Source organism: Ictalurus furcatus, chromosome 14 (genome assembly GCF_023375685.1).
Source record: "Ictalurus furcatus strain D&B chromosome 14, Billie_1.0, whole genome shotgun sequence".
NCBI lineage: Eukaryota > Metazoa > Chordata > Actinopteri > Siluriformes > Ictaluridae > Ictalurus > Ictalurus furcatus.
In genome coordinates, this window is record NC_071268.1 from 9,126,474 (window position 1) to 9,148,906 (window position 22,433).

Consider the following 22,433-nt stretch of genomic DNA (forward strand, 5'->3'; position numbering starts at 1 on the left):
TCCAGCCGGATGAGCTTCAACAACTCTTTTTCTGAGGTCCTTAGGAATCTCTTTTGTTTGTACCATGATACACTTCCACAAACATGTGTTGTGAAGATCAGACTCTGATAGATCCCTGTTCTTTAAATAAAACAGGGCACTCACTCACACCTGATTGTCATCCCATTGATTGAAAACACCTGACTCTAATTTACCTTCAAATTAACTGCTAATCCTAGAGGTTCACCTACTTTTGCCAATCACAGATATGTAATATTGGATTCTTTTCCTTAATAAATAAATGACCAAGTATAATATTTTAGTCTCATTTGTTTAATTGGGTTCTCTTGATCTATTTTAGGACTTGAGTGGAAATCTGATGATGTTTTAGGTCCTATTTATGCAGAAATGTAGAAAATACTGAAGTGTTCCACTTTCAAGCACCTCTGTATGTATTAACTAGGTTACAACCTTTTTAAAAAATGGTTCTTCAATCAGTTTCATTTGATACTGAAGGGTTGTTAGCCCCTTAAACGTATTCGTGTAATCTTTTTCTGATAGAGAAACATAGTATTCAGTAACTACATTCTTCAAACATTAAAGAACCTTTAGATTGAGGGACTCCTTCAAAGTGCCACGTAGAACATTAAAACAAAGTGGTTTCCTATTAGAAAGGATAACAAGTTTTATGGAAGCTAAGAACACTTAATTATCCAATGAATCTTTAAAGAACTATTAGAAGAACTGAATTAGAAGAACTGAAAGTACTTTCTATACTCCATCCATCCATCCATCCATCCATCCATCCATCCATCTTCTACCGCTTACTCCTTTTCAGGGTCACGGGGAACCTGGAGCCTATCCCAGGGAGCATCGGGCACAAGGCGGGGTACACCCTGGACAGGGTGCCAGTCCATCGCAGGGCACAATCACATACACACTCACATACCCATTCATCTTTGTATACTCTTATTTAAAAAAAAAAAAAAAAGGTTCTTAAATTCCTTAAATGGGTCAGTGGATAATTACTTTTTACGGTTCTAATTGGAACCTTTTCTGATAGAGCAACATATATAGTATTCATTAACCACACATTTCGAACCCTTAAACCAGATATTGGACTATGTACATAAGCCAGCATGTTTTAGTATTCTTCGTTTGGTGGGGGGACGGGGGACGGGGGACGGGGGGACCCTTAACAGTTCTACACAGACTGTTACAACGAAGGGATTTTCTATCAGAAAACTTTCCAAGTAGAACTCTTCATTCCTCTTTTTTTTTTCTTTATAAAAGTGTTATTTAAGTTATTTATTAACTAGATAAGTGATACGAGCTCCAAAATATTTGTACTTGTATCTTCTTAAAATCTAGAACCTTTACAATTTAAAGTTAAAAAATGTAGCTAAGCTGTCTTGTTACTTGCTACTAATTACTAATACTTGGAAATCTTTCTAACAGAGAAAAACCCCTGTAAGAGTCTACATAGAACCTTGTTGTGTAGTAACCTTCAGAGTAGAAACCAAAAACCCCCAAGGGTTCTAAATTTCATCAAAAAAAAGGGTGTGCTATGAATTATTTAGTAGCTAGAGTGAAACTAACAGGAAAGATAGTTACGAGAGTGGGCGATATCAGTCTGGACGTGGCAAAGGACCCTAAGAGTTCAAGAGGGTAATTAACTTCTTACTTCAATCATTCATCTACAGGATTTGTGGTGAACTTATTTACTACAAAAGCATGATGGTGGTCTTTTCTAGCTGGAAAACTTCGCAATTTTTTTTTGTATCTGCTGTGTTCTTTTGGTCTGTTTGAAGTAGATGATGAGGTAATACCATGTACAAATTAAGGATATGCTTACCCACTTTACCGCACCTCCAAAGCATGGGCAACTGTGATCCAAAACACTTGTACAGACCATGCATGGGCATGGCACAGTTCTATTTATCTCAAGCCATGAATGCAATGGGAACTAGCAGAACTGGATGAGACTGGATGAGATAATGCATCTCATCAGGTCCATGTTGATGTACAGCTGCTTTAACATACTGTTTTTGCATAGTTCTTGGGCATACAGTTGAATGGTGTCCATTCTCATTTTTCAATGCCCAGTATGAGGGCTATATAAAAGATCTCAAGGACATGGACCAGTTCAGGTAATTAGCTCATCCTCTGACCCTTTTCTGCAGAGTAGCATATTTGACATGCCACAGAGCCTCTCTGGAGACGCTGGGCTTTTAATTACAGCCCTTCACCTCAACAGCCCCCAGACTGCTTTAGACCTTTTTATTTCTCTCTTCTATCTCGATCATGTAGATCACTGGGGTCCATGAAAGAACTAAACCATGCGAGAGAGAGAGAGAGAGAGAGAGAGAGAGAGAGAGAAAGAAAGAGAGAGAAGGGGATTTTCACCTTTGTATGAAACCACAACTCCTCAGTAATCAATCAATCCACCCATGTGAGTGGCAGGTGGCTTTCTCAACAGTCAGATCTATTGGCATACTCCTCTAGGGCGAGGTATATCACCTGTCAGAATCCTAATGTCAGGTCAATACAGCCTGCAGAGCCTCAATGTAATGGCAGAGTAATTTTGACCAAAACCTTAACGACCATCTGTTTGTCTGGTCAGGCATTCCAGAGAGCATCGGCAAGTCAATAGCGTGCTTTAAAATGCATGAGGACTGAAAATAATGCGTATTGATGCATAAATTCTAACTAAGGCTGTGAGATGTAAATTGTGAAACAGGATCTTAGAGGATGTCGCAGTGGACAGAGACTCACTGGGGTTGGGTGGAAACAAGGTGCAGCTCTTGCAGTGGATGATCTCCTTGACAATAGGTAGGTCTTGGGAAATTGGAGGGGGCACGATGCCCAAGCCTGGCATCAACGGATTCATCGGAGCAATACCCGTCATCATGCCGAGGCTGGGGTCAAAATCTGCAGGGAAAAACAAAGAACAGGCAAAGAAGGTGTTCAGGAAGACTTGAAGTATGCATGGACTGTAAAAGACTACGCAGTGCAAAAGATCATTCAATGTATTCCTTGACATCATTCAGTATGTTGGGAGCTAGTTAGCTAGCTAACTAACTTTTACCTGCCACATACCGCTAGCAAACGCAAACCTCGTCATCATGCAAGCAAATATGCTCAAATTTGGCCCATTTATTTTGATAGGATTTAAGAAAGCCATTCGATTTGCCATGTTGTGTGAAGAAAGCTATATTTCCTCTCAATGGTTCGTCACAGTAATAGTAAACCTTTTTCTTTTTTTTACCTTCTTCATTTTATTCATTTGGTGGATGGTTTTATACAAAGAGATTTACAACTGAGCAGATGAGAGTTAAAGGTCTTGCTCCAGGACTCAACTGGTTTCCATCTCAAACGGTTTTTTGTGATAGTACACGGCTTATCCTTGATAATGCAAAAGGCAGAATGGCTTTTTTTTTTTTTTTTTTTTTTGGAAAGGCTTCGCTCTAGATTTTGGCTCAATTTCTTGGAAATGGCTTTACTCACTCTCTACCCATTTTTCACTCTCACCTGTGCAGTGTGTTGAGCGTTAATGGCCGCACACGGCAGAAATGCCTCTTTTGTGCAGACCACCTCATTTGCTTCAGTTCTTGCAGCCATAAACATGCCTCTGTGTGAGATACAGTACTTCATTTGCCTGATTTCAAAGAGCCTGAAATGCTCAACTGAGCATCTAACATTGTGTGACTAGATAAAGAACCTCATGTTCCATTGATTATTGATTTCCAAGCTCTGAAACACAGCCTTTTCCGCATTTGGTCACAAATGTGCCATGCAACAAATTATATACTGCAATTTTAACAGTCTCCAGATAGATGCCGTGAACAAAAATCAATGACGTTTCATTCCAAGTCATTTTTCTGGGCCTAGTCTGCTGTGGGAATCCACCCATTGCCTCGTGAGTCACAGCTTTACCACCTCCACTAGCTCTCGGGGGGTGGGTTGGGGGGTCTGGGATACAACAGTAATCCTTACAAATGGAAACGAAGTATAAGATATTAGAAGTAAAGCGTGAGAAGTAAAATGTCAGTCAAAGTAACCTAGGAAAGGTGAGTGGAAATTCCATTTGAACAGACCCCTTATGACTGCATCTGTTAGACAAGGTGCCTTTAGATGATCCAGCTCTTCCTGAGCAGACAGACTGCTTTAAATTAGCCTCAGCAGCTGTACAATCACGGTATTAAATTACACACCTTAATCCTCTGACAGGAAACCCCTTTAAAGGACAATGATGAGAACAGAGAGCGCAACACAGAACACTAACTTCATCACTGCTCTCTTACAGAGAGACTTGAAACGGACAGGGGCAGAGAGAAAAGGCCAGACAGCACTGCCAGATTTAGACAGATGAAGGAAGTGCAGGTGGCAGCCGTCCTGTGCAATAGCACCATTAGCAGGTTTGGGATGGAAAGTACAGTATGATCAAATAGATGCTGGAGAGCAGAGTCACTCTGTCTGGCTTCCTGATTACATTAGTAAAGGCGTTTACATCTCACGCGCACTAATGTAGGAGGATGATAAGTCACAGCCAAGACGTCCAGGTGATGACCTCTCTCTCTGGAGCTAGGATGATGAGAGGAGGACTGATAGCAGGCAAAGCGAGAGGACATGATGCTGCTAAGCTGCCGGTGTGAATTTCAATAGCTAGGCTCAGCTCCTCTGTTCCTGCTTTAGCATAAGGCAGTGCACTGGTACAGTACATAAACAGACTGTGATCCAGCATTTTGTCATTTATACTCACAAGGCACATGAACATGTACTATAACTAAGTACCTGTACCGATCCAGGGTATAAATGTATAAATATTTTCTCATTTGTAAGTCGCTTTGGATAAAAGCGTCTGCTAAATGAATAAATATAAATGTAATGTAAACGTACCAAACAGGGGCATATGAGTGAGACAGAAATGGTGCAGCACATTGTTTGCTCGAATCCAGTCGTCTCCATCGTCACGAGTTGGATAACACTCCCATTGAATATAATGGACAAACCAGACGGCTCCAATTGGTCATCAGGTTTGTCTCACATCACACCAAATGCAGACCTTGAACTTTCTCAACTGGTGCGACTGTTATCAGTGTTTATTCTTAGCATTATTATGTGAGAAATTATGTCACTACTCTTCAACCTCCACAGAACTCCTACTTTTTCCCAGAGAAACCTACTTTCAGAGGTACCATTATGTGATTGGAAACGAACGCTGCGACAAGGTTCGACCGGTTTGCTGATAGCTATGGAATGGGTTAGCGACCAGACCTGATCATCGCACCCATATGTGGTTCTACTCCAAACTGCTGCCACAGAGTTGGAAGCACAATTGCATAGAATGTCTCTGTATGCTGTAGCATTACAATTTCCCTTCACAAAAACGCTGGGGCACAAACCTGTTCCAGCGTGACGATGCCCCTGCGCCCAAGCGAGCTCCACAAATACATGGTGTGAGAAGGTTGCAGTGGAAGAACTCGAGTGTTCTGAACAGAGCCCTGACCTCAACCCCACTGAACACCTTTGGGATGAACTGGAACATCGCCTGCACCCCAGACCTCCTCACACAACATCAGTGCCTGATCTCACTAAAAAGACCAAAATCAAGTGGAAAGCCTTCCCAGAAGAGTGGCGGTTACTAGGAGGGACTAAGGGGGGACTAAAGTGGGAATGGGATGTTCAACAAGCACATATGGTTGTGATGGTCAGGTGTCCACAACCTTTTTGCCATAAAGTGTATGTAAGAAATAAAACACGTGGGGTTGTGCTGCTATAGGAAAATAATCAATGTTGAGGTGGTGTGACGCAGCCCAGTGCGAAGTGGCTTTACTGCTCCACCCTCAAGTTGATTATTTTCCTATAACAGCATGTCTTTTATTAGTGTTTGATTCCTTTTATACCACACCAAACATTTTTTTTTTTAAAGAACAACGTATCATACTTTGTACTCATTTTTAACAAGTTAGTTCCAGTTCCACACTGGAACTGGACTCATGCGAAAAAATAAATAAATAATGCTGACTGAGGTGTAAACTGTTACATGCAACCTACACAATGTTGTTATAGTGTACCATGTTATATAATTACACATTTTCTTTTTTTTTTTTCTATTCAATAAAGTTTTCAAAAACGAGCAATTTACAAAGACCTTGTCAACAAATGGCCTGAAACAATACTGCCACAATGCGCCTTCTCTAGTAATATAAAGCATATATGAACAATGCACCTCAACGGGTTCAGAATGATAAGGGAGGAAGAGTCATGTCAGGTGGTGTCGGAGTTCACACAAAGGGAATTGTGCTACAATAGTTCCACCATGTCATGAGCACTTAAATATTCTCTCAGCAAAAAGAGCACAAGAAGAGAGAGAGAGAGAGAGAGAGAATGAGAGAGTATGAGATAGGATGAGAGAGAGAGAATGAGAGCGAGAGAGAAATGAGAGAAAGAGAGCGAGAATGAGAGAGAGAGAGAGAGAGAGGAGAGAGAGAGTATGACAGAGGATGAGAGAGAGAGAGAATGAGAGAGTATGAGATAGGATGAGAGAGAGAGAGAATGAGAGCGAGAGAGAGATGAGAGAAAGAGAGCGAGAATGAGAGAGAGAGAATGAGAGAGAGAAAATGAGAGAGAGAATGAGAGAGAATGAGATAGGATGAGAGAGAGAGAATGAGAGCGAGAGAGAGATGAGAGAAAGAGAGAGAGAATGAGAGAGAGAGAATGAGAGAGAATGAGAGAGAGAGAATGAGAGTGAGAGAGAGATGAGAGAAAGAGAGAGAGAGAGGAGAGAGAGAGAGAATGAGAGAGTATGAGAGAGAGAGAAAGAGAGAGTATGAGAGAGGATGAGAGAGAGAGAGAGAAAGAGAGAATGAGAGAGTATGAGTGAGAGAGAGAGAAAGAGAGAGTATGAGAGAGGATGAGAGAGAATGAGAGACAGTGCGAGCGAGAGAATGAGAGAGAGAGGGGGTGGGTGGGGTGGGGGTGTGAGATAAGTATTGAGTTGTGAGGTTTACCCAGACATGTAATTAGTACTCATGTTCTTTCATTTCCGAAGAAAGTAAACAAGATTCAGGATGTATACACCACAGACGCAGATATACTTCCTATAGACAAATGGCATAGCAATATAGACAATTTACACATAATAAAAAGAGCAACAGAAATCCTCTCGCAGGAGAAGCAGCTGTTTTCACAGCTGCATACAATCAAAATATACAGCTGACTGTTTACTGTTGAAAATCGAAATGCATTGTTTTCTTCATATATCTTTGATGTGTTCATATCAAAGGTGTAACTGCATGTATACAGTCATAGACTGAACCTGAAGTTTCAGAGAATTCGTTTTGACCAGAATAAAGATTGTTTTTACATTTTTAAATCTTTCATTTTTAAATCAGGATGCACAACTGATAATATTATATTGATTACACAAGCACATGATAATGATAACGAGTCTTTATTGATCACATATACAGTACAGCACAGTGAAATTCTTTTCTTCGTATACCCCAGCTTGTTAGGAAGTTGTGGTCAGAGTGCAGGGTCAGCCAGGATACAGAGCAGAGAGGGTTAAGATCCTTGCTCAAGGGCCCAACAGAGGCAGCCTGGCAGTGCTGGGGATTGAACCCCCGACCTTCCTATCAGTAACCCAGAGCCTGGAAGTGCTGGGGCTTGAACCCCCGACCTTCCGATCAGTAACCCAGAGCCTGGCAGTGCTGGGGCTTGAACCCCAACCTTCCGATCAGTAACCCAGAGGCTGGCAGTGCTGGGGCTTGAACCCCCGACCTTCTGATCAGTAACCCAGAGCCTGGCAGTGCTGGGGCTTGAACCCCCGACCTTCTGATCAGTAACCCAGAGCCTGGCAGTGCTGGGGCTTGAACCCCCGACCTTCCTATCAGTAACCCAGAGCCTGACAGTGCTGGGGCTTGAACCCCCGACCTTCCGATCAGTAACCCAGAGGCTGGCAGTGCTGGGGCTTGAACCCCCGACCTTCCTATCAGTAACCCAGAGCCTGGCAGTGCTGGGGCTTGAACCCCAACCTTCCGATCAGTAACCCAGAGGCTGGCAGTGCTGGGGCTTGAACCCCAACCTTCCTATCAGTAACCCAGAGCCTGGATGTGCTCGGGCTTGAACCCCAACCTTCCTATCAGTAACCCAGAGCCTGGCAGTGCTGGGGCTTGAGTGCTGGCAGTCCTGGCAGTGCTGGGGCTTGAGCCCCCGACCTTCCGATCAGTAACCCAGAGCCTTAACCGCCAAGCCACCACTGCCCCCTCCATAGGATTACCGCTCTTCCTTTACCAGCCAACATGCCTAACGCAACCAATACCATACAGGCCTCCCCAATGACTAAGGCTGTAGCAAGCCTCACTTACAGTACCCAACCTTAAATGAGGATATGATTCTCCATAATTGTAAATTCCGACTGAAAATATCTTTGTCTTCCCTCAATGTATCGCTGGATATCTTTGTCCTGAAATTGCTCAGCTGAACGGTCTTCTCTCTAAGAGTTAAGGAGTATCCGACAGTTCGGCTCTGGGGAGGACTGAAACAGCTCAGTGCTACATGTAGCTCCTGTCAGTACTCTGGCAGGTGAATAACAGGCACTGCTCTGATGAATTATGGAACCCACTCTTGGTTAGAAGCGATTAGAGAAAACAAGGTCTTGTTCTCAAATAAAACTTTAAATCCATTAAATATTAAGAGAATGATATGTATTCATGGAATGGAGGCCAAATGACCTCAAACAAAAAAATGAACTAAGATACATTTGGGATTTGATCAAACACAGAAGCCATGTTTCCCCACTAATTATTTACCAGCTTGTGGTTCCAGTGGAAACCCAGGTCGGATCTGCCAAACCTGAGTAACGATACTTAAATGTGATCTATGATTTACAGCTCTTGCTCGTCTAATAACCCAAACCAGAGCGGAGAGGATCAAGAGCTGCTCGCAAATCAGTTTAAAGCTCCACATCCTGTTTTGATAAAGGTTTGCTGTCAAGAGCAGAAACTCTGCGGCTTTTAAATAGGAACGCATCCTGTATCTCAAATCCCAAACAGCCACAGACAAACCCACTGTCACTGAACACGAACACAATATAAAACACTGTATCGTGCAAAACCACTGAGTGCGGCTCAACCACTTAAATACATTTCAGGCGTATGATTGAAATTGAAGGCTAATGCCTGTGTCTAAATGTATTGCTGAATCAAAATGCATTTTAATCAAAAAGTATTTCTACTGAAAATGAAATGATTTCCCCAAACAACACATTTTCATTTAGGAGTTTAATGTGAAGAAGTGAGGAGCTCGGCTTGCTCGGGAAGTCTCCTGGGTGAATCTCCGTCATTAAGTTACGCGTAATTGCATAGTTCTAGATGTTCTTTCCAATTGTTAATGTCTTCATGTCTAAATATTCGAAATGAGTAGAAAAGAGTAATGGAGACATTCTAAAATGGGGGCATGATGGTTAAGACTCTGGATTACTGATCGGAAGGTCAGGGGTTCAAACCCCGGTGTAGCCAAGCTGCCACTGTTGAGCCCTTGAGCAAGGCTCTTAACCCTCTCTGCTCCAGGGGGCGCTGTATCATAGCTGACCCTGCGCTCTGACCCCAACTTCCTAACATGCTGGGGTATGCGAAGAAAAGAATTTCACTGTGCATATGTATATGTGACTAATAAAGACTCATTATTAAAAGAAGACTGGTAGTGTACTTGCAAGTTCGTTTCTAATAATAATACGATGCCTCTACAACATATATTCACTATAGACACTATCCAGACATCAATTAAAAGTGCAACGCAGTGGCACTTAAGAGCAGAACTGCTGGTGGCTGGCGCGCCAACCTTAAGGAGGTTCCTCTGCTCGCCACTTATTTTCTGGGCAAACGTTTCCCCCAGCAGCAGTTCAAGCAAAGGGCATGGCTGAGTCTCGAGAGCATGGTGGTTAGTCTCTAATGAGACACACACAGCTCCAACCCCCAGCCGCTACTGAATACGCCATAATGCTGGGGAAATCTGCAGCCCGTGGCAGCGAGACTGGCCGTTCCACATCACAATCAAAACCGAGGCAAGAACGGTGGCCTGGGAAAAGCTGCAGATTTTTCAATGCCAGGCGTGGAAAGCCAAAAATATCTTTAGAAACAGATGCGATTTCATCGTGTAGGGCTTTCTCGTTTTTGCTAATAGTGCAGCCATGCAGGGAGAGCCACGGCGCAGAACACGCTGACAGAATGCGAGATGGAGAATTGAAGGAAAATACGACTCGAAAGGAGAAATTCGGTATATAATATAACTTATATAATATAATATAATATATACAATAAATAATAAAAACTTAATATGTCATTTGTCCTGTTCAGTATTCTCCAGTACTACATCCCCTAGCCCAGGGGTTCCCAAACTTTTCCAGGGCAAGGCCCCCCAAATGGCAGTAACATTCTACCGAGGCCCCCCTTTTGCAAGATGTCTTTAAAACACATTTAAAATACAGACTTCTGAATACATCCCCCTTTTTTACGTTGATGTTTTGTCTGTTTAGCAATTAGAAAGTTAGGTATAGTAATGCATATACATAACAAATCGTGTATTTATTTTTCACACCAAATTGTCGAGGCCCCCCGGGTGCCCCCTGGCGGCCCCCACTTTCTGAATTCACGGTTTGTAAATCGGCGCTATGTTTATATCCAGCAACGTTTGATCACTACAGTTTTAATAGGTACCTTCTGTACCCTTAATCCTAGCTTCAGCATTAGCTGATGAGGAAATCTTACTTCCTTCTAGGAATTGGGAGATATCTTATGGTTCGCGATATACCGGTAGAAATTCTCCCCACGATAAGAATGAGTCTTCCCGCGATAATAACGATAAAGCCTAGTTGATGACGGGTTTCTGTGTGCGACCCGTTCGCAGCTCACGTGCGGAGCGAAAACGAGTACGGCGGAAGGCGGACGTGAACCTGAGGAGGAGTTTATCGCTAAACGAGGAGCTACCTCTACAATCTGGAACTGGTTCGGTTACAGAAAATCAGTTGTACTTTTAGATCACTGTTTGCGTTTCTGAGGCGCTCAAGATCACAGCTATCACTTGCAGCTAAAAACAGTGGTGCATGGTACTGTATTTATATCGTCAATGATATCGGTATCGCAATAAATAACAGAAAATATCGTGATACAGCTTTAAGTCTATATCGCCCATCCATACTACCTACTCCAGAATGCATCATGAGGAGATAGTTTTCTAGAGACTGGGTGCCCCTTTAACACCTATACTAAAGATTAAGTAATAAATAACGCATGACGTGGCGTGCGGTTATAAGAAAATAAACATCGACAGGGTGGTGTGGTGGGTCTGAGGTGAAGCAGAGTTTCCGTTATTACCAGAAAGTTGATTATTGTCCTATAACGGCATATTCCGAAGGGTTTTATTCCTATTACGCATACCAATGCAATTTGCCAATGTTAACAAAACTAAAGAACAACACATCGCATTTTTATCTACTTCTAGTGACATTCAGTGTTGTGGAACAACACCGAAACACAGGAAGTTCCTTTTTTTCCACTTACGTTACTGCAGCTACAATCAGTCACTCATCAGCCTCTCGTCAAGCTAATAAGACAAAAAGCAGCTTGTTACTGACAAATCACCACGTCGTCTATCCTACAGACTTAAAGGAACAGCTTTGTCATCACCTGTTACAAAATACTGGCACTGGGGACTCATTAAATAAACAACTTCTCACAGAAAACTGTAAACTGTTATTATAAATATAACAACGTATTAGAGCAAGTGTATAAATATAAACCCGTGATCAGTCCTGTAGCCGGAAATACTGTCAAAGCTGCAGTTGTGGAAAATGAATCAAATGAATCAGAACCGAGAATCCAACGGCGCTGTGGTGTAAACAGAACTATTCGAAACACTGATACGAAACCTTTTTTTTTTTTTTTTTTAACAAGTTGCATAGATGGTTGCTTGGAGGATATTTTCAACGCTGATAAAAGCCCATCTCCCACCCCTCATCCTCACCACGTTCTACAGAGGAACCACTGAGAGCATCCTGAGCAGCTGCATCTCTGCCTAGTCCGGAAATTGTACCGTATCGGATCTCAAGACCCTGCAGTGGATAGTGAGGACAGCTGAGAAGATCAGCGGGGTCTCTCTTCCCTCCGTCACGGACGTTTACACCACACGCATCTGCAAAGCCACCAGCATTGTGGATGACCCCATACACCCCTCACACACACTCTTCATCCTCCCTGCCGTCTGGAAAAAGGTACCGAAGCGTTCAGGCCCTCACGACCAGACTGAGTAACAGCTTCTTCTCACAAGTCATCAGACTCCTCAATACTCAGAGACTGGACTGACAAGCATGCACACACACACACACACACACTCTCATACTGAATTGAACACCACACCACTCCCATCGCAATTTCTGCACATTTCTGCACTGCCAACCTGTATTTTTGCTGCTAGTGTACTCATAAAAATAATTTCTTGTCACTATTATACTCTTACCTGGCTCTTACTGCAAAAACTGCCCACATATGGTATAAGCGAATCTGCTGAATACTAATGTCGTAGTATGTTATGTTTATATTCACAGCATTTTTAAAATGTATTTATTTTGATTATATTGTTGTTCTTTTTTACTTTTGGCATGGTGTTGCACTAAAACTGTGTACTGGTCGGTGCTACACTCTCACTTACTGTGTGTCTATTGTCCTATTTTAGTAGTTCTGTACTGTATTGTGTTGTTTGCGCACGTTTGCACGTGCACGTTATGCAGAACCGTGTAGGTCTTATTTAGTTCCGTGTCGTTGTTATATGTAGCACTGGGCGTGTGTGTGTGTGTGTGTGTGTGTGTGTGTGTGTACAGTGCATAGGGAAAGTATTCACAGCCAAGTTAATAAAGGAGTGTCTACAGGACAACTCTGTGAATGTCCTTGAGTGGCCCAGCCAGAGCCCCGACTTGAACCCGATTGAACATCTCTGGAGAGATCTGAAAATGGCTGTGCCACTGATGGAGCTTGAGAGGTCCTGCAAAGAAGAATGGGAGAAACTGCCTAAAAATAGGTGTGCCAAGCTTGTAGCATCCTACTCAAAAAGACTTGAGGCTGTAATTGGTGCCAAAGGTGCTTCAACAAAGTATTGAGCAAAGGCTGTGAATACTTAAGTCCATGTGCTTTTTTTTGTTTTTTATTTTTAATAAATTTGCAAAGATTTCAAACAGACTTCTTTCACGTTGTCTTTATGGGGTATTGTTTGTAGAATCTTGAGGGAAATAATGAATTGAATCCATTTTGGAATAAGGCTGTAACATAACAATACGTGGGAAAAGTGAAGCGCTGGGAATACTTTCCGGATGCACTGTATGTGTGTTAGTCACCTATAGAAGCCTAATGCTCTTCATCTTCCTTCACCTTGCCTTGAGGCTTTGATAGGCCCAATCAATTCTCTTCTCAGTCCCTGGATGTAATTGGATTGTAATCAAAATATAAACAGAAGCAAATGAATGGAATCATGGTCCTGAAAAGAGTCATCTATTTTCATTAGAGCAATGGCTGGAAGGTGCGGCGTACAGTCTCTCGTCTTCGCTGCCAATGACGATCCGGCTATATTCAGCACTATGGACTGTAAATGTCCTGCTACGTCTAATTCCATTATCCAAAGGAATGGCGTGCGAAATCGTTACATGTTTGTGCAAAGTACGCCCAGGTGGCTGCCTCAAATCCACACAAAACAGCCCTCATAATCATCAGTAAAGGACACTGATTCCCACAAGGCTGCACGCTAATGTCGTCTGCTGAAATAACACGAGCCTCAGCGTTATTACCAGGCATACAGACAGACAGGCAGATTACTGTAATATATGTAACCTGGGCCGAGTAATGAAAAGACTCTTGGTTTATAACCTTGATGGAAATTAAACAGCGCTTGTCATCCATATGGTTGTAATGGCGCATTTCTATTTCAAAAGAAAGGTGGAACAGATGCTCGTGTGTAGCAGTGGTTCTCCTAAAGCCGGAGATAATGTAGAGAAATGCAAATGATAGCACTGAGACACTTAAAGGACACAGGCACATGAATAACACCATGTCCTCTGTGAGCCTCGTTCTCTCACCTTTCCTTCCGGAGAATCTAAAGAGTGGCGCTTTTAATAGAGTTACAGTTACTGAGTCGTATTTATATAGCTGGATAAAAAGTCAAAAGCCAATCCACTTGGCTCAAGCTATAGAGCTTTCTGAGCCGCGCTCTATTCAACGGCAGTGCAGCTGAATCCTGCCTTAGGGAATTGGAGGAGGAATAAAAGAAAGGGCTAAAAAAGCTAAAAAGCACTTACACTTAAGGGATCAGTCAGACTGAGGTAGCTGTTTACTTTGGCAAAAACAGCAGCGCTCCTTATGGTGTTGGAAGGGGGAAGTGGAAAAGTGGCCTCGAGCACGTAGTGTGCAGAGACTGCGAGCTATTTATACACCTCCGCATTTGAGTAGCACTCGTTTACTGATGCAGTTTGGAGCATGTGAGGTCCTGATAATTATATTCGACGAGCGGAATTCTTCTTAGCCGGACCTGTGTACCTTTTGTACGTCTGGAAGTTGTCTAAAAGCCATGTCCACTAGAGGGCAGGTCAGAACCAAAACATACCACCAGCACTGGAAAACCTTCTTTGCCTTTCACGTCCACTGATTGTGCACTCGATAAAGAATGAAGAAGGTGGGAGTTGAAGAGGCTGTGATATCTGTATCTAGAGAAAACATCAATGTAGATGGTCTATTAGATCCGGTCATGACTGCTGATTTTCTCTCAAATGACTCTAATGTTTAGTTTGTAGATAATTTGGCACAAATTATAAATGCCATCAATCCAGGTTCTTTCCTGAAGAACCTCCATATTTAGCCCTCTTGCTGTATGGCCTGCACTTTTCTCTTTCTAGTAACTGCTAACATCTAACACCATTAAAAAAAAAGTTTGCAGCAAAGAGAATGAAACTATGAAGCTATAGATTTTTACTCAATGCTATTTAGTTTACTTCTACTCGAAACATTTCTCCCAGTATTTTTCATCCTATATCCCTTCCGTTTTGGGTTTTCCCACCATTTGCTCCCTGAAGGCCCGTTCACACTGTTTCGCAGCGTGAGAGACGCGCCGAATGAAAGTGCAAATTCACTCCCTGACAGTAGATGGCGGCTTATTGAAAAGCAGAAATACCCCGGTACACAAGGTGGCGCTGCACAACTTTCCATTTCTGACACCTGCTCATCACTGAGAAGAAGAAGAGAGCCAGTATTTACGTCTTTAAGCCGTTCACGCACTTTTTGCGAACTGGCTACAGTGATTTGGTGATAAGGTCTTTTTGTGGTCAGTATGATCATACAATGACACAATAATGGGGCACTTAGCTATTTGAATAACTGGCCAAGAGTACTTATATGCAAATATATGCCAGGTGCAAAATAAATACAATGGACTATCAATCAGTGGATTATCATTTGCATATTTGTGGGGAAGAGACAAAGGAACAAACGATGCTATGTAGTGTAGAAAGCAACACTGAAAGAATTAAATGTGTGTGTGTATATATATATATATATATATATATATATATATATATATATATATATATATATATATATATAGAGCTCCCTGGGATAGGCTCCAGGTTCCCCGTGACCCTGAAAAGGATGAGCGGTATAGAAGGTGGATGGATGGATCGATATATTTATATATAATTTATTATTTATAGTGTTTGGTGGGTAATTTTGAATCTGGTGCTTTCAGAGGACACCTTGTTTATGTGTGTAGGCAGAAGGATTTATTAGCATTGAGCATTTTATTTCGGCTATGTCACTCATGCACTCTCACTAAAATGGTGGACGCTCGCACCTTCTTCTCTGTCTTCTTTTTCGGCCTCTTCTTCGTCGGAAAGTTTTGTACTTGTCGTACTTTCATGTAACTTCGGTGGATCCGGGCACGCGAACAAAAACGCAAATCTCATTGGTCGGCCAGTTTTGAACGACGAACCCCTCGACGTTAAAAAAGTTTACGCTTTGACGGCACGCCTTTCACGCCTGGGTGTGAGCACTCGCATTGACAACCACTGATTTAGACATGGACATGAAAAAATGTCCCAGTGTGAACAGGCCTTAATGGGGAGAAAGTTTTGAGAAATTCCTTCCAACTCTCGTGTCCTCCGAGACACGTGAAGCCAGCCAACCGCATCTTTTCAAAGGGCTGAATGAAAGCGCTATCTGCCCTCTTCCGCACACATGAGCTCACAGATGGCCACGATTGGCTAGTGTTGCTGTGATTGACTGCGGAGTGAGAGTACGTCATCCCTCCCACCTAGGAAGCACGGGCAATTTTGAACTCTTGAACTCCTGACAATACCGCAAACGCTTTTCTGTTGCACCACTCAGGAGCCTTAAACACGTTCAAGCCTGCGTTCGAAACCTGCAAATCCGCTACTTTATAGCAGTATACATCTTCATTTCAAGATGCAACTCTTAAGCCCGGACAGGATTAGTTTTATACGAGGAGGTGTATCACTGGGATTTCTGTCATATCAATCATTTTTACAGCATTTTTTTTTTTTTTTTTTACCCTTTATAAATAGACATGTAGACGTAACCCCAAGTAATACTGACATGTTGCTAAAATGTTTCATCATATCGAGCAGGAAAAGAGGTTTTGCACTTTTTCCTCGGTATAGACACTTCAAGAAGCGCTCTTTTCTATCATCTCCTGCTGAAACCAAACCGGAACCAAGTCAGGTGTAAAATGCAGAACAATAAAATATAGGCGATAAAGTACGATAGACGACATGTCAGAGAATCACTCCTTCTGGGGCTTTAGGTAAGCTACGACATATAAATAATTATGGTCATGTGACCTACTAATGATTAACGTTGCCACAAGTGCTACAACAATCAGTTCTACTGAAGCAAAGCATTCAGTCTGTATTAAAGATTTGAGGTGTAGATAGTACGTATAGAACTTTCGGTGTGACGAGCATGCATACGTCATGAAGACATCTCTGGAAGTCTTATCCGGTCTGAATCGTACTTGGACCTCGATGCGTATTTACACGGTCTACAGAACGTCACGGGACGGATTTACCGCTTAAAGCGAGAAAGTCAGGTGTGACTCGGCCGTAATTGATCCACTGCAGTAACTCAAAGAGCAAATATTAAGGGTTTAAGGTGCAGTACAACGAGTGCTGTTGAATGGTGCTGCTTTATAATTGTGTAATCATAAGTAAATTGAGTCTTGATTAGAACTGAAGTCAATCAACGGTATAAAACACGTACCAGGGATTTGTTCAAATGGAGGTTTGCGTTTGGCTGATTGGACCAGTACAGGTCTAAAGTTAAAAATGTGATTATTCCGAAGCAGTTAAATGTGCTGACGCAGCAATGCAGAGGTGTGTAATAGAGGCAGTGAGAAGTGGTGCTTCGGTGCAGGCTGGGAAAGTAGGGAGGCAACAGCTGCTTTCCCCTGTGTGATTAATGATGAAGGGAGCAAAGCCAGACAGTAGCAACCCCTCCCTAACCCACCTTCCATCCACTCCAGCTGCCTACACAACGGGAAATCGGGTGAACTCCATCCAGAGAGCGAGTAAAGGACTTGCAGGACGGCGGAAAGTTTATCGCACTAACAAAGGAACTGCATTTGCGATGCAAAAACGGGATAATGTTTTGACAAAAGGCAGCATGAAACAGATTAATCCAGATTAATGAGGATAATATGACGCAGTGGGATATTTGGATCTCCATCTTCATTCCTCAGCCCACTGCGAAGCCGGAAATCAGAGGAAACTGTATTCCCTGCGGAGGGGCTGATTGGAAGGCGAGGGTGAAATGAGATCTAGGGAAATAGGGCACGTCAACAGCACTTGCAGCTTTACTAAATGGCTCACAGGACAGAACTTTCTCCAAATAATCACCACTATTCCAGTCTTCCAAGCGCCAGACTATAACCTGCTTGGTAAAAGGAGATCATTTGCTTACGAGCAGTGAACTTGCATAAAGAGGGAGTATCTTGCATGTGGTGCCATAAATATGAGCAGTGAAATTTAATATTGGGGGGAAAAAAGCACACAGTCCACCGCGGTTAAATTCTGCCCTCATACTGCGTTCGGGTTAGGGTCATATTGGTGCATGGTGACATATAGATATGGGTTAGGGGTTAGGTGTTAGGATATAGATATTTCATCGACTCATGTTGATAACATGGCAATACAAAGAAGACGAAAGAGATCATTTATAAAGTGCATGAAGTGGCAGTTTCAATAGGGGGTGCTTAGTGAAATTACATGGCATTGTGGGAAATAAGATGCACCCTGCGTTTGGACCGCTAGTGTTTCATTTAGTCCATGTTTAAATTCCAGACCACTGTAGAATCTTATTCTTGATGTATTTTCTGCACAAAGGAATTGATGTGGAATTAAACAAAGAAAGTGTGCATGTGTGATTACAAGCGAGAGTTGAAATCTCAAGAAAGAATGACACAGCCATTTATCAGGATGAGACTTAATACAAGTCCAAGGTAATTCATGTGAACAGAAGCAGAACCATTACTGTGAAATATGCCCTTTTTGAGGCTGTCGGAAAAAAATAAATAGATTCTGGCAAAAATCTACATTCGAATGTTTATTCCATTTCTGTTTACAAAGATGCTATAAAACCTCTCTTTAAGAAAATCTTCGCCAGGAAATAGGGCCTGTTATACACAATCGATAGATCCATCCTAACCAGATAGACTATCCTCCCTCTCTCAAAAACCAATGGTTAGGGGAGAAAAACCCAAACATGTGTCAGAAAGGTAGAATTACATGTAGACGGTGAATTGTTTTAATGTAGAAAGTATCGTTTTGGAGATATTCTTAAAGGAAATGCCCTCTTGTATGCGCCAGCCCCCGGGGATGTGTTGATGTACACTAGAGGGCTTCTCCATCAGAAACAGTCATTTCATTTGATCAAGTAGCATAACGTTAACAATACAGCTTTAAGCCTTCAGATATATCAGATACGTCCTGCGTTTCTCCGACACCATCTGTTCCACCGGTCTACCTCAGCTTAAACCTGTAGGATTTAACTCCAGACACACAGGATTTCTTGTCATTTGGGATCTCATCCTCGTTAAAGCCGAGCGGTGTGGGTGAAGGCGGTGGTGAGAAATCCTCCACGACTGAAAAACGGCTCTTGCTAAACTCTTCGCTGTTCTCTGTATTTAGCTAACGGTAAATACACTATACTATAAAAACACTAATGCTGCCTTTAAGTTTTCCTCAGTATGAGTATGGAGGTGGTGATTACAACAAAATAAAATATAATAATAAACAATAAACGATAAGATTACGACCGTTAAACATGGATGGTGTGAGAAACAAAATGGATGACGTGAGAAAAAAGTGGATAAAAATGAGAGATGCACCGATGTATAAAGGCAATAAAGGCTATTTTTCACACTACGAGCTATCGGCCGATTGTTTAAAAACATCCGATGATCAGGGCCTGTCAATCAAAAGAGGGCGGGAAAACACATGGATATATATATATATATAACTGTACGTTCTGTTAAATATATAAAATTCTACAGTCTGTTGTACACGTTACATTCATACTGGCAACCACAGTGACTTTTTCTTATTGACGCTCCCCCAATTCAGCAAGTCGGGGCTCAGTGAAATCTTCCCGCGTTGTAATTACGACCTTATGGGTTCACGTGAATTCACCTCGCACTTATGATATCTCTGACAGGACTTAAAGGCAGCATAAGCAACTGTGAAGTTTGTTTAGATTCGATAGGGGTGGGGGTGGGGCATATCTTCAATGCTACTGGCAGCTGTATAAATCAGTCACTCTGACTTCCTGTGTCTTACGCAATTTCACAGAAACAGTTAGCCAAATAAGGAAAATGATATGTTTCTGTTATGAAGCTGGTCCTGTAGAGTATAGCCAAGCAATTTCACGTCTCGCTGTTTATCCGTAATACAGAGTGACTGACAAAATTCGTCTTTCAATGTCTACAAAATGACTCAAATTGCTCATTATTAGTTACAGTTACATTTATACAGTGCTTTTCTAGACACTCAAAGCGCTTTACATGGTATATGGGGGGGGGTCTCCTCACCCACCACTAGTGTGTAGCGTTCAGCTGGATGATAGTGCGCCAGAACGCCCACCACACACCAGCTATTAGTGGAGAGGAGAGAGTGATGTAGCCAGTTCAGAGATGGGGATTATTAGGGGGCCGTGATAGAGAAGGGCCAATGGGGGAATTTCGCCAGGACATATACCCCTACTCTAGGTATACCCCTACTCTTTTACGATTAGTGTGCTGGGATTTTTAACGACCACAGAGAGTCAGGACCTCGGTTTAACGTCTCATATGAAACACGGTGCTGTTTTTACAGTATAGTGTCCCAGTCACTATCCTGGGGCATTAGGACCCCACACACCAGCTATTAGTGGACTATTATCTATTAGTCCCAAACAAATGATGGACGATTAATTCCATCACATCCTGTGTAACAGCACTTTTATGGTAAGCGCGAGTAGTGTAAAATAGGCTGCGAGTCTGAGTGACACATTACCATTAAAGGCATGTCGATGACCTCCAGAGTTTTCAGTATGTTCTAATCCGGTCTAATCTCAGCAGAATAAAAACGCTGACCGGTGCAGGATGCATGGCGTTTCTACAGTGTGTAATGGAATACACTGCATATGTGAAGGTTTTCGAGAAGGAGGACAGCTCACAGCTGTGTAGGCTTAAGTCCCGCCTCCATTGATGTAACTCATAGCAGTGCAGCAGCTGATAAGTTCTGCCTACCTCTCCATCTGTCTGAGACGCCTCTCCTCTGAGAAATACGGGAAGGAGTAGTGCATTCACACTGTGCTGCCATAAAGCAGCCAGCCAAAAAAAGCCCCGAGACTAATTATCCACGCTGGCTGCATTGAGAGATCGGGGCTTCGGGTTCACACACAGCTATCAGACACAACATGTTTCGTAAATGTGCCCATAAAGCTAACCAAAGCACAATCTAAACGGCCATAAAGATCGCCAGTGGTTTATACTCATCGAGCTAATAGTCAATGTCAGGCGATAAAGTGCTTTCTCAGAGCAGAAAGAAGTGAAGAGTCAGTAAAAAAACTAATCATTTTATCAAAAAAAAACATGCTTGGATTACTAAAGCTACATCTCTGCTTTCATCGTGGTTTTAATTCATACACGATGGTAAGTGTTTGCTTGACAGAAATAACAGTTTCGTCCCTCTTATCAAACGTCCAAGTTTGGAACACACTTCATGCTGAAATGATTACCACGACCAAATTGTAAAAACAAACAAAGCCAGGGGAAAATCTGGGGTTGTTTTTTTTTTTTACTTTTTCCATTCGATTGAAAAGCATCTGCAGGAAATTAGTACTGTTGTTTAAAGACTTAAGCTGCTTTTAGACTGAGATTTCAGCGGCCTTTTAAGATCATTGCTTGTCGCACGGTATGAGATAGTCAGACAGAGGCCTGATCGCTTCCGCAGGTGAGTTTTGCTCTCACGAACCAAAAATCAGCACCTGCTGGCCTCTTTCCTCAAAGCACTGACCGTTGAGTGTACGAAGTTCAAGAACATTCCACACTTCATTTTTCCCGGTTGAATAAGTGCAACGTCCGGGTACTTCTTGTTGGAATCTTCAGTATGAATAATGAGTCTTTTATTGATCACGTGTACATTACAGCACACTGAAATTCTTTTCTCCGCATACCATAGCATGTTAGGAAGTTGGGGTCAGAGCGGAGGGTCAGCCATGATACAGCGCCCCCTGGAGCAGAGAGGGTTAAGGGCCTCGCTCAAGGGTCCAACAGTGGCAGCTTGGCAGTGCTGGGGCTTGAACCCCCGACCTTCCGATCAGTAACCCAGAGACTTAACCACCAAGCCACCACTAGTCACACTATTTATACTACAAATTAGCATAGAATAGTGCATAAGTATGTAATCTGGGACACACCTCTTGTCTGAGTTGTATAACTGACTGCGGGATAACATGTTCTCCATGTCGTGTTATATGATGAAGATCCTCTAATGATATAGAAAATGGGCTCGCATACCGTAAACAGACACATTCTTCAAAGTGAGCTTGCGCTAATAAGGATATTTTTCTGTCAGTTAGCATGTTTGCTTTACACGTCGCCATTGCCACTAGTGTATTTGTAGCCGCCGTGCTCTAAAAGTTCACATGATCCTGCGCCGTCATACTACTGGTGGCTTAGATTGTCGTAGCAATGATCGCACTTTAATCGCGATTTTCTCACACCGACAGAACTCCGTCATCGACTGGTCACAGTAGCACTGAATCGGCGTCATGTCATTCGTTTATAAATGACCGGCGATACTAATCGACTAAAGATTTCTTTTACAACATGTCAGAAAATCATACAGTGTAAAAGCAGCTATA

General features: G+C 42.5%; 1 protein-coding gene across 8 annotated transcripts in view; it reads right to left on the reverse strand.

The window, feature by feature from the left end:
- enox2 (ecto-NOX disulfide-thiol exchanger 2) overlaps positions 1-22,433 on the reverse strand; it is a 296,308-nt gene that overhangs the window by 78,009 nt on the left and 195,866 nt on the right. For all 8 annotated transcript variants that reach the window (XM_053641146.1, XM_053641143.1, XM_053641145.1 and 5 more), the window contains one exon: positions 2,755-2,910. In XM_053641146.1, the coding sequence (XP_053497121.1) occupies positions 2,755-2,910 (156 nt within the window). The remainder of the gene's footprint in view (positions 1-2,754; positions 2,911-22,433) is intronic.